The sequence below is a fragment of the Poecile atricapillus genome, chromosome 3, assembly GCF_030490865.1.
Source record: "Poecile atricapillus isolate bPoeAtr1 chromosome 3, bPoeAtr1.hap1, whole genome shotgun sequence".
Taxonomy (NCBI): Eukaryota; Metazoa; Chordata; class Aves; order Passeriformes; family Paridae; genus Poecile; species Poecile atricapillus.
In genome coordinates, this window is record NC_081251.1 from 54,855,186 (window position 1) to 54,868,277 (window position 13,092).

At 35.7% G+C, this 13,092-nt stretch overlaps 1 protein-coding gene across 1 annotated transcript; it reads right to left on the reverse strand.

The window, feature by feature from the left end:
* Positions 1 to 4,136: 4,136 nt before the first annotated feature.
* TMEM244 (transmembrane protein 244) lies at positions 4,137 to 12,631 on the reverse strand. The gene is made up of 6 exons (XM_058836971.1): positions 12,599 to 12,631; positions 10,378 to 10,463; positions 9,748 to 9,821; positions 6,683 to 6,808; positions 5,158 to 5,202; positions 4,137 to 4,231 (listed from the first exon to the last, which is right to left on the reverse strand). Exons 1-6 carry the CDS (start codon positions 12,629 to 12,631, stop codon positions 4,137 to 4,139), a joined length of 459 nt encoding a protein of 152 aa, XP_058692954.1.
* Between the last annotated feature and the right edge of the window lie 461 nt (positions 12,632 to 13,092).

The window sequence follows — 13,092 nt, forward strand, 5'->3', positions numbered from 1 at the left end:
TGCTTCCTAAATACCTAGTCCAAGCCCAGGCCATGCTATGTGTTGGGACAACACTTAGGCACCTATCTTTCCCTTCTTTCACCCTTGTTGGCAGAGGAAATCTGAGTGTACAAACTGGGAGAGGACTGCAAGGTATTCCTTTTGCCCCCTGAATTGATGGATGGAGTAGGACTTAAGTCTATCATAGAACAAGCTTGCCCTACAGAACAGGCATAATTATCCTGGTGCAACTGAAGAGCAACTGTAAAGGCAGCCATATCAATCTCCTTGAGCAGAGGAGAGGTTGGGACATTGCCTCACACTGAAAGTTTTAAAGCCAATAATAAAGGTATTAATTACACCATCAAATTTTATAACCAGTCTTAAGACCTTTATCCTCTCTGACATCTAATGAGAGAGTGCATGCTGTCTGGGGCCATGATTAGCTCAGAAAAAAAAGAGAGATTAGAGTATTAGACATTACAGAGCAGATGGATGATTACACAGGATCTTAAGCCAAGAAATAATTATTCCAAGTACGTCACATTTGAAAAATAAAAAACGGTTAAATAAATCTTTGGAAACCTGTGGAGATTAACAAGGATATAAGTTTATGGTGTGTCAACATACATACCAGATGATGGAATAAAGAATGTGTTAGGCTTTCACATCTTTTCTCAGTTTAACAAAGCTCATTTGGTCAAAAGACTGTGGGCCACAGGAATCCCGTGCATGTGTATCCAATGCAGGAAACTGCAGGTGACTCATCTACATTGCTGGTAATCCAGTATTATTCACACTGTGTTTTCTTGTATTTATTGGTGCCCCAGTTGATGGTATTTTTAGGAATGCAGAAATAATGAGTAGTGTAAGGTTCTGTTTTGCTCGCTTTTTAAGGTTTGCATACAAAAGAGATGGAAATGTTGATCAAGCAATTTACAGAGCTGGAAAAATGACAGGCTTAGTTTGTAATAACCAACTTTTTACTTCACTAGGAAACTATAAGAATTTAACCTATATTTATGCAAAAATGCCAACCAAAAATCGTAATGTTTCCTTTACTCTGTAATTTGATATTTGGGTTTTTTATGTGATTGAGTTAGTTTGTTGGTCCCAGAGCAATGTTTGCGGATTTTTTGGCATTAGCCCCTTTCATATGTATTAGTCTAAGGATACATGTTTAGAGTCTCGACTGCCCCCCTGCCACTCCACTCACATTCTTTGTTACAAGAAAGATACTTCACCGTTTGGAACAAGGATGAATGTAGAGCCCTTTAGAGCGAGGGTTGAATGAAGAATTATAATCTGTCTCAGTGGTTGGAGATGATGAAAAGAAGTTTCTTGCCTCTGAAAAGAAATCTTAAAATTACTCCAAATATGGTATTATTAAGGTATGCTTTTTGTGTACTGTTCCATAGATTTCTGTTTGCAATTTCTAATCTTCTTCCTTGCAGAAGAAGTCAGTGAAGTCTCCTTCTGCTTGTAACTTTTTCTAGATTGATTACAACCCCACTGATACCTGGATATGTGCAAACTTGTGACAGCTAGACTACGTCACAAGGGGGTAAATCACACTAAACCCACAACAACTACATTAGACAATATTCCCGTGACTGGATGAGTCAGGGAGCAAAGAATTCTAAAAATCCTGGGGCAGAAGCCACAAGCATAACATCACAGATTATGCTTGTAACTATGGATGTGGAGACCACCTGCTCTAGAATCATGTGTACATCACAGAGAAACAGATTGCTGCTTGTAAGTGGCATACGAGTTTCATGTCATGAGACTCCAGTGCTAAAAGCTCAGTCTGCAGATTTTTTTTTTTCTTGTTTCACTGATCTTGTCTGTTTCTGTCTTCTCATTTCTTGTTTTCATGTGCCTTTTTTCCAAACACATGTCCCTGTTGTTTTCTCTGGTTTTATTCTGCAGTTCTCTTTTCTTGCTGTCCTCAGCAGGTCTGCTGGGAAGCACAGACAGTGCCCTTTGTCTCTTCCAGCAGCTCTTCTTTGCCACCTTGACTGTCTTGACCATTATCAATAAGTCACATGCAAATTGATCAAGTGGGACTTTATTTTTGTTCCTGAAACAGACAGGTTTGTCATATTCAAAAGTACTATTTTGGTACCTCAGTTAGGATTCACACAGTATTATTAGATACTATACCTGAAGGCTTCTAACCAGGTAATGGGCACACAGATACATCTTGTGTAGCTCATATGTTAATATTTATTTGCATAATATGAAATTTGCCAACACTTTAACATTAGGTGTAATATTTATCATTGGACACAACATAGAAGTGACAGAAAAGATGAAATAAATAATGTTGCAATTGCCTCACAATTCCATATCTGAAAGTAATGCAAAATCCTAATCAGCCTTTAGTAGCTGGACTAATGCTTTTAATCCTTGACAGAGGTCTTGCTGTGATTGATTTTCTATCACTGGCCTAATTGTATGTACTTTGAGGAAATACTGTGACTATAGCACTCTTCATATTAGTCTGAAAGTATTTCTTGCTGGTGATTTAAAATTTTAAATAGAAAATAGAAGTTAAAAATGTTAAAACTGGGCAGCAGAGCTACTAAAAGCTGGGCTGACACGTAGAGGAAAATCCTGTCGGGTTAAAAACAGAAACATGTTCCACCCCTGGATTAACTTTATATCTAATCCACTCATGTTCTGCCACATGGCACACTACCTACACACACAAACTATGTGAAGAGAACATGAGCACAAATTTATGGTAGACCTTATATCCTTCCCATCCATTTCTATAGTTCTGAAGTGAAACTAACCTGGAAGAAGTGCCCAAATATTTTCCAAACTATAGTATCTGTTATCTGCACAGTCATATTTCTGAAGATTTGTGGGTCAGTTTATTGACTCTCCAGAATTATCCCTTCTGACTTCAGTATGCAGCATACTATGCTGAAATACTTCTAAAGTCTACATCTGTTCAGTGCTATGGATTTACATATTTGGTTTGTCTCTAAAATGACTTACATATCCATCATTCATGAGAAACTCCTTCTTTTGGGAGTCTTCTGAATGGTGCTTCTCACTGTACGTGTACTTTCAGTACTGGAACTTAATTGAAAATTTCCAAACTTGCAGTAAATTTTAAGATGTTTGATTAGATCAACAGGGGACTGATTCTTCAGAGGCATTATCTGTTGAGTGAGATTAAGGCAAATGCAACATTCAGCACTCCTGTGCAAACAGCAATTTAGTCTTCCTCTTCTGAGCAAACGCAGTTGAAATCCAATCACTGGATTTCATATTTAAGTTGCCTTCTCACAATTTTTCTGTTACAGCTTTATTATTATTAAAGACTTAAGGAGTAAATTGATGCCACTACTATGGTTTGTTTGTTGTTTTTAATTATCACTACCCATAAACCCCCACTTGTAGCTGGGGAAGAAAGAGGGATATGTAGAAAAGTGTCTGTCAGTAACATTTGCCTTTCCTCCTTTCAGCACAGGCAGACCATAAAGGAGTCATTAGTGGAGGCAAAAATAACCTGAAGCTTTTGTAGAAAACATTTGCTTGTAGCACCCCTGGAAGAAAAAGGGTCAACCCAACATTAGGGGTTACACCTCTGTCTCCTGTTGACTTGGGCAGCCTCTAAGTGAGAGCTTTAAGATGGAATGAGGTGCAGAGATATGTGCTGTCCAACGATTTTTCTTTACCAGGAGTTTATCAGTAAAGACTGCTTTAAACCTACACTGATTTATGCCAGATAGGGAGACTTAAAAGTTTTTCAGTGCTTGTGAGAGGTCTGACAGCAGCCTAAATTAGAGTCAGCGTTTCATAAAATACAACAGATAACAGGCACCCTGAAAGCATTACATTCAAATAAATGTTTCCCTTCTGCTTGTAGGATTTTGCAGGAATGTTGCACCATTGCTCTAATCCTCCTTATGGCTTCTTGGTTTTTAAAAAAGAAACAGTGTGTCTAATTAGTTGATTAATAAAAAATGTACATACAAAAGATGAAAGTGATGAAATTGCCGAAAAAAAAATAAGATACAAGAGGTCAGGCAAGCTAAATGCTAACCTTACAGTTAAACAGTTGCTAACTTCAGTTCATTTTAATTACAGTGAAACAATAGAATTCACATAGATTTAAAGACAAGTTCTAATACTCCTTTTCAAAAGTCATCTAGAATTGGATAAATGAAGTTGTCTTTAAACAAGAAATATGCCAAAATCTGTCCTCCAGAGATCATTGAAATTACTCCAGATCCTGAAAGAAAAGATATGGTTGTTTTGTATTAATTTTTATAGTGGAATACAGACTTTATGATAAAATTTAAACTGAAATTCTTTTTATCTTCAATTAAAAAAAAAAAAACAACAAACCAGCTTTCCTGCTTAAACATTTTACCCAAGGCTTTAACTACTTACAAAGATATCAGCCTCCACAACTGCTAGTGCAAAAACAGTTGTAGGACAGGGAATTTATCTATCTCTCCCCATCATTTAGGAATTTATTGCAGCTGTTGATCCTTGTTATCCATAATATAAGAAAGAAGAAGAGAAGCCAGTCCTTTTCCCTTAACTACTCCTTTTCAAGATAATCTACTTCTCATGTAAAAATCTGTGCTTCCAATTTAACAGAAAATTAAACATTCAGAAATGTAATTTTGCCATTCACTTTGAGGAAATGTGATGACTGAAATTCATCTCATCATAAGTACTTGTATATAAGTTTATAAAACTTGCCTCTGAAGGTACCTGTTTTTTTCCATTGATTTTAAGGGGTATAAAGAAAGGATACAATGCTGGACAACTGTCTTTTTGACACCTGAATTGAGAGAGATTTCTTCTTATTATAGATGAAATAAGTCATGATTAAGTCCTGACTAATTGAGATTAGTCAGGACTTAATCATTATTTATTTCAGGTCACGTGTCTGCTGTTTGCAAGACTAGTGTAAGATGAGCATATTTTGGCCTTAAAAGAGAGGATTTTTCTAAAGTGAGGCAAATTCTAGTCCAGCATTATTTACCTGTGTCATTAAAAGATATGTGAATGAAAAGCCTGTGCTTCTTTAAATGTTGATGATTCTCAGAGCGAGGCAAGAGATATTTAATTGAAACTATTCATATTATAAACACTAATTTACTACACAGATTTTAGCAACTTAAAGTGTAAAGAATGAAATTATACCTAATGCCAGCCACCAATGTAGCATCAGAGGGAATTCAGACATAACTGCAGGAAGAAGAAAAGTAGAAACGTAAATTTTAAAACAGCCAGAATGGGGACAAGTAAGCAGAGCACTGTGCTATCAAATGTCTGCTTGGTTATGTTTCATAGATTATATGTTTTACATACAGTGAAATGACAAATGCTTTAGGTCCTGACCAGTGCCTGCCTGGCCACACCCAAGCTGACCCACATCCCCACTGTGGGATAACTGCAAGGCCATTCTCCTACCCCATAGTGCCTCCCTCAAAGAACGCTGACAGAGGCGATAAAGGGGGCTGGGACACACACTGCATATGCTGACAGCTCAGAGTCAGCCAGCAGAGGTTCGGTTTGCCATCTGAAGGAAGCATTGGTAAATCTGGGGCTGTTGGGACATCAAGACGCATCATCCAATATAATGACAGAAACTAACTCCCTGTATAAATTATGTACAAATGGGGGGGTTTTGGTAGTTTTTGTAAATTCCATGATTTAAATACAAAAATTATCAATGAGGAATAACAGAAGTTTAAATTCCAGAAAACTAAATTTAGTAGATGATAAATTATGCTTAATTTTTTAAGATAAAGTCTCTGTTGATCTCTGGCTTAATTTTTCAGGGAACTGGGAAATCTCCCATCTCTATAAAGTGCTAATAGACAAATGGACAGATCAATGGACAATGGTAGATGAATCTCTTTACAGTAGAGAGGGCATCCTAATTTTTCAAAAATATTTTCTTTTTTCTGCATTCTAGAATAAACATTTTAACCTCATTGTTTAAAAAAAAAAAAAAAGACTCTCCCGATAGGAGTTTCTTTTATAGATATGAGATAGGGTCTGGCAAGGATGGAGTTAAAATATATTTCCTAATTAGCCATGGAAGCATTCTGCTAAACAGCATGAGAAGATGAGATTGCTAGGTGCTGGCAAAAAGAGATGATGAGTCTCATTTACAGCAGCTAATTCTTTTCATTTTCTTTAAGAGGAAGAGTTTCATGGGGAAAAAGGAGTTTCAGTGGTAAAATGCTTCATTTTCCTCATGGAAATTTAGTTCAAATGATCTAACTTAAAACATTTGCACTGACTTTGCTGAAGCAATACCCCATTTTTACTTGGAACTTGAGCTAAAGTGTTAATGAGTAGTTCTTAAAATATCCAGACATGAACAATTATTAATGTTTTGTTTTGAAAAAATACACCTCCCAGATGCAGAAATTGTATCTAGCCTGGATCTGTTTGATACAAATTGTTAGAATATGAACTAAATCTCTAATTTTTAAATAAGAATATTGTGGTTTAATGTTCTGCAAAAAATCCAGAATTAAGTTTAAATGGGAAGATTTAAATAGAGGCATGAGTCAAATGGATGGAAAATAGAGATACATATGTATTTAGGTTTTAGGCAAAATTAAATTAGTCCAATAATACATTAGATGAATCATAGTGAATTTTTTCTTCAAGTTGTGATACTGTGCAAATATTTAGCAGTAAACCTACTTACCAACTGAAGTTATGATGATATGAATAATAGTAACTGTTACAGCATAGTCCCAAACCCATTCTTCCACAACCAGAGCAAACAGCAGACCACAAATGAAGAAAGTTATTTCCAAGGATATCACAAGAACTGTAAATGAAAATAGGATATTTTCACCAAACACAGTTTTGAAAGGCTTCCTTTCATATTCCAAATGATAGCAATAAGAAGATAAAACACCTGAGATAGCTATGCAGATTTTCCTACAGGTCACTGAGTTCAGTTTTGGGCCCCTCAATACAAGACAGATACTGAGGTGCTGGAGTGTGCCCAGAGAGGAGCAGCAGAGGGAAGGGTCTGGAACACAAGTTCTTTGAAGAGCAGCTGAGGGAGCTGGGGGTGTTGAGCCTGGAGAAAAGGAGTCTCAAGGGGATCTTACCCCTCTCTACAACTGCCTGAGAGGAGGCTGTAGCCAGGTGGGGATGAGCTGCTTCTCCCAGGCAGCCAGCAACAGGAGGAGTAGAAATGGCCATAAGTTGTACCAGGGGAGGTATAGATTGGGTATTAGGAAACCTTTTTTCACAGAAAAGGCTGTGAATCTTTGGAACTGCCCGTGGAAGTGGTGGAGTCTCCATCTCTGGAAGCACTTGAAAAAGAGTGTGGATATGATACTTGGTAATGGTGAATGTGAGCATGGCAGTGGTGCCACACTGATGATTGGACTTGGTGATCTTAAAAATGTTTTTCAACCTAGATGGTTCTGTCATTCTATGATTCTATTAAATAATATGCTTATGTTTTCCATACAAAGATTTTTTTTGTGACAGACATCTGCATGGGTTTAACCTAATTTGCCTATAGACTTTAAAATATTATATATTTTATATAAAAATATGTAATAACAGGATTATGACTAGTGATAGCACTATGACTGATTTACATAGCCTAGATGAGAAATTTAAAGTGAATTTTCCTTAGAGACCATACACATTCTTTGCATATGGTGCCAAGTAGATTTGTTTGGTACTGACATAGGTAATTTTTTTCTCAAACAAAACAAAATTGTGTAGTTAAGGGGTTATGCTTGGTGAGAAACTTCATCACTTCCTCCCTTCATTGTGTCATATATTTCTATGGTATATGTACCAAAATATCTACATCTACATCTCTCTATGCATATATTTCTACCTCAGAACAATTTAAAGACATAGAAAGGGAGATAGGGCAGAGAGCCTAGCATCCCTACAAGCAGGAGCCTGGCTTTTCGTGGTGCTGTGTGGCTATGTGGGCTAGCAGGGGCTTGCATGGAAAATGCTTCATGTCCCTTCTGCTTCAGTCCTGAGTTCACATACAACAGGCCATAAACATGAGTTTGTAATTCAGATAATTGTCCATCTAAATGCAATCTGTTCTTCTTTTTAAGTACATGGGCATATAAAAGTAACGCTTTTATTGGAATTTTTTATTTTTCTTACTGTTGCAATAACCTAATCTCTATGATTGCCATAGCTGACAGTAGAGAGACCATATTTCTTTTCTTTTTTTCACTCAATTTATACAGTGAAATTTACTTTGGCAGCATTTTGTGCCCTTCAATTTTATTGTTTTATTTAGAGGGTCTATTACTCCTTACTGATGGATGGATCTTCCAATGAGCAGTTTAAAAAAAATTCTAAAAAAAATAATAAAAATGTAACTGGAAAAACCTCATGTGGTTAGGAAAGCGGGAAATAAGACTTAAAAATTAATGTTTCACAATGCGTTATAATATCTTTTGTTTATCGTATTTCATGAATCCCTTTAAATTATGCCAATAATTTAGTAATTTAGAAAGGGGTTTTAATGTAGGCAAATGCTCTGGAAACTTTTTTACAAAACTGGGAATCCAGAAAGGATATACTGAGCTGATTATATCCAGAAGTATATCCAGACACGATATTCTGAGCTTATTTCCATCTTTATTTTGAGATTATCTTAAGACAGAATTCTGTTTTTAACAGGAATGAGTGAAACTCCTGAGTAAACAAATTTTCATTTGCAACATCATTTAGACATCTTTTGACGCTATGCCCTTGGGTTTTAAACAGATGCTCTTATGTTCTGTGTTTCCATGTCATTTTCATGGATGGACAGAAAGGAGGATGGGATGCTAATTGATGGTATGAAATAGCTGTTGTCTTTGGCATATAAACATGTTGCACCAAACTGACTGATAAAATTTGTAGGGAAAAAAATCATGTTACATGATACAGTAATTGCATTTTGTCCTGAAAAGTAATTCTAATGGAATATGCTTTATTTTTTTTTTCCACTGGCATAACATAAATGTTCTTTCTTCATCTGAAATTGGTATTAACACCATACAAACGTCCATGCATTTTTATTACTCTTTTAACCTACAAACTAACCAATTTACTTTTGAGCTTTATGTATTTTACTGACAGATTATGAAGTTTGCCTTTGTAAAATAGATTACAAATCTGGTAAAATTTTGTGTATGCATGCAATTTTTTAGGAATGACAGTTTAGCAAAAAGAATATATTTTGAGAGCTTCAGAATCATTGCAGAAATTTGTATTAGGATTTATAAAGGTACTTTTAGGGATTGAGCTACAATCAAATTCTGATATTTTAATGCCCACTGTATTCAAGCATTACCAAAGCAAAATTGCCATTACTTAAATGTGACCCTTTTCTCTGATCTGAATCCAGTGATTCATAAGAAATTTGCTGCAGTATGAAAATTAAATTAAACAACTTTGTGGAGGAACTTGATATAGGTAATTGTTCTGCAATGAAAATGAATCATTGTGGCAAAGCAGGACATTTTCTTCTGATCATGCAAGATGAGAAGAAGAACTCAACAAAAAGCCTAAAATTCGCTTGAATGTTAAGTAGCAGTACAGAAATTAGAAGCTCTGGCAAGATGCATAAACATTTAATTGCAGTGTAGTTAAAATACAGAAATCATTGGTATTACTAAAACAGCTTTAAAATACTGTCCATTGGAAGACAAGTTTACATCTATATGCAATATATTTTCTTGAGTGAGGGGAAAAAAAATAAAAAGAGAAATGAACTTCAGTTACCTAAATAATATGGGTTAATCCATGAGGGATTTGTTTTAAAATCAAAAGGTGCCAAACCATCCAACATTTTAATCCTGTGGAAACAAAATTAATAAATTTAAACAGGGAGTTTTAGTAATTTCTTAGTGATTACACGACATATTATGAGTGTTTTTAAATAGGATTTCAAATGGCATACTCTGGGTTTTTGCAAGCTCTCTAAGTCTCATTCTGAGTTGTGGTTTTGCCCTTGCTCACTTTTTTTTAAGATGTTTGGTGCTATGCATGCTAATCAGTAACTTCCTAGGGGGATATAATTTGTCTTTTTCATTGACTATAAAATCTTTATTTTCCTTTTTTTTATGTCATCTTTTCTCTTACATTCATTAATTTACATGGTATAACTGCAAGGAAGAGTATTAGAATCAACATTTTATATTAGTTTTGAGTCTCCACTTGCCAATTTGTGCACTTGGAAGAAAGTTCAGGTACAACAATTCAACTGAATTTGAAAAATTATGTTCACAGAATAACCAGGCCAGGATGCCTCCAGTCTGGATGCTTCCTTTAAATAGGCATATTTAAAGGAATATGGACCCATGAGGTTCAGTATGCCAGCATATCAGACTAAAGACAGGGAGAAGATCATACCTGAATACTGCAAAGCACACAGAGAGGACCACATAATACACAGTGTAGAAAACTATTATGCATATCAACAGGTTCATCAGAACAACCTGCAAAAGGGCATAAAACAGTAAAACCTAAAGCCATGTTAACATAAGGCATTCTCAGAAAATAGTTCTAGGTTTCTATCAAAAAATAATGTGAAAAAAAGTTTATAAAATAAAACATTTAGGGAGGATTTTTGCTGTTGCTGCTTACATAAATGTGCTAAAAGCTCACTGGTACGTTTCGGCTCTGAATGTGTGGCTATAATGTGTGGCTTTGTTTCTATCATGTGTTGTTATATACCTGCTACATATAAAATTTAAAAGTGTTGCTAAAAGGAGAAGGATATTTCTTGACAGTTATTAAGAAATTAAGAAGGTACAGAGAGGAGGCTCAAAAGGGAGCTGTAGCTAGAAATGTTTGGGGGTTTTCTTCATTAGGGCTACAATCCTAAAGAGGTCAATCTGTTTAGCTGCAAGGGATGATTTGATTATGATGGATAAGTACCTTCACAGAAAATACCAGGTACTTAAGGGGTCTTTAATCTATCAGCAAAGACACAAGAAGTAAACAGTTACAAGTTCTAGCTAGACAAATTGGAAAGATGCAGGAAGGACATCTTGGCTTGTAAAGGTAATTACCCCATGGAACAAACTCCCTTTGGAAATAAGATATCCTACTAAGCAGTAGTAGATGCTTCTGAGTGTGAAACTTCAACTCCAACATTAATTTCTGGCCTTAGTTCTTTGAGTGGTTGTGTGGTAGGTAATGTATTTACAGAAGCATACAACGTTGACAGAAGTGGGAACACTGTGAATATATCAAACCACCTATTTTTATATTGATAAATGTTGTAAAGTGATAAATATTGAATACTGTATCTATCTCCCACAAAAGGAGAGACTAAGGACCTTTAGTTTCTAATGCAACAGGAGATAAACCCATCATGCCTGTAGAAACTGATATTTGTCAATAAAAAAAGTCCAGGACAGTCTTACTCTTTTTTTTTTTTTTCCCTATGTCAAAACAAAGCCAAGCAAAAACTGAGAACTATTAATCTCTTCAGCCACATTTGTGGGCTAAATACAGCTCCTTTGTACTGCCTGTATTCTTATTCTAAATGAAAATTGGCCAAATAACTCATTTTATCCCTTCTTTTTGACAGTGCACACCATCACTGTGGTAATGGTAATTAACTACAATGTCATGTGTAAGTTTGGCATGCTGCCTCCTACTCCCCTGAACACAACTTCAAGCATTGGAAGTTTAATGTTTGGCACATTTTTGGTGGGAATCTTTTTTATTTCATTGCTCTGGGCAGCCGCACTTTTCCTGGGATTCTCCTTTATCCCTTCCCCCTCCTTTGTGCAACTGCCTCTGTGAAGCCTTATCTGCCCTAGATGGGGATTGGTACAGTAATAAAAGTGGCGAGAGAGGGCTGAAGGGAAAATCACACAGCTGCAGGATGGCTGGGAGACAATGACCTATTGACCTGTAATTACAGTAGGCAAATTCCTAGCCTGGAAGTCAGCAACAAACTTTCATTGGCATCAAAGGCACAGTATTTTTCTCTTTGTACCTGGAATATTCTTAATCCCTCTTTTAGGGATGTAATGAGGTATAGTATGCTTTGCTCACTTGAGTAAGCCAAGGAAATGCACACAACACAAAAATGAAAACACTGAAACCTTTCCAGTTTTATCACATTCTACCTATTTTTTTTTATTTGACCTGGCCACAGAAAGTTAAACATACTTTTTTTGTTTTTTAATCTGAGAATACTTTTATTTTCAATCTATTTTCCCTTTTCTAGATCTTCTGGTATTTCAAATCAAAAAACTCACAAGTTAAAATCTACAGGATTATTCATTATCTGTCAAAACAACTTAAAGGAAGAATCTTAGGAAATCACTGGTGACATCAAATGTAAAATTTCATGACACTTCCAATAATTTTATCTCCTAAGTGGATCAACATCACATATTTTAAATCCTTTTTATAAGATGTACTCTGCAGTACTTGCTGCCAGCACTATAGGATAGAGTATCCCCTTAATTTTTGGTTTTTTATAAGAAAAGAACATTGAAGAACAGTCTGTAAGAATGAAAGCAACAGCTCATTCTAGTCCCACAGCAGTTGTCTAATTCTCCAATACTATCTGGTGACATATACAACACTAAATAATCTCAATTCCCTTTACCTTGGTTTCAGCAGTTTTGATCTTGAGAGCCATGGACACATGATGAGTGAAAGGAAGTGCTGTTGCTATATTCCGTATGCCAGCTTTAGCAGGAAGAAGCAGCTGGTTTTCACCCCAAAAAACATTCTAATGGGTAAGTATAGGACAGGGTAGGGTGAGGTGAGTTGATTGGATTAAACTGATTTGAGACAGAAGACATCTGTGAGCTAAATGTAAGCCGCTGAAGAGCAGAGAGAAAATCCTGCTTGCTCATTCAGTGTTCGTATTTTTGTAGCTACAGTCAGCCAAAGCATATCTAAAATAAAATTTGGCTATTTAGACACAACATTATTATTCTTTTCTACCTTTTAATTGCCTTTTTTTCAGCATTCATGTGATCACAGTTCCTTGGCTTTATTGTAACTTTCTACTTTTAATTATCTTTTACCTTTTCTAACATTAATTCTATTGACTATAGATGTGAAGTGGTACATTCTTCACAATGTTCTTTGCTA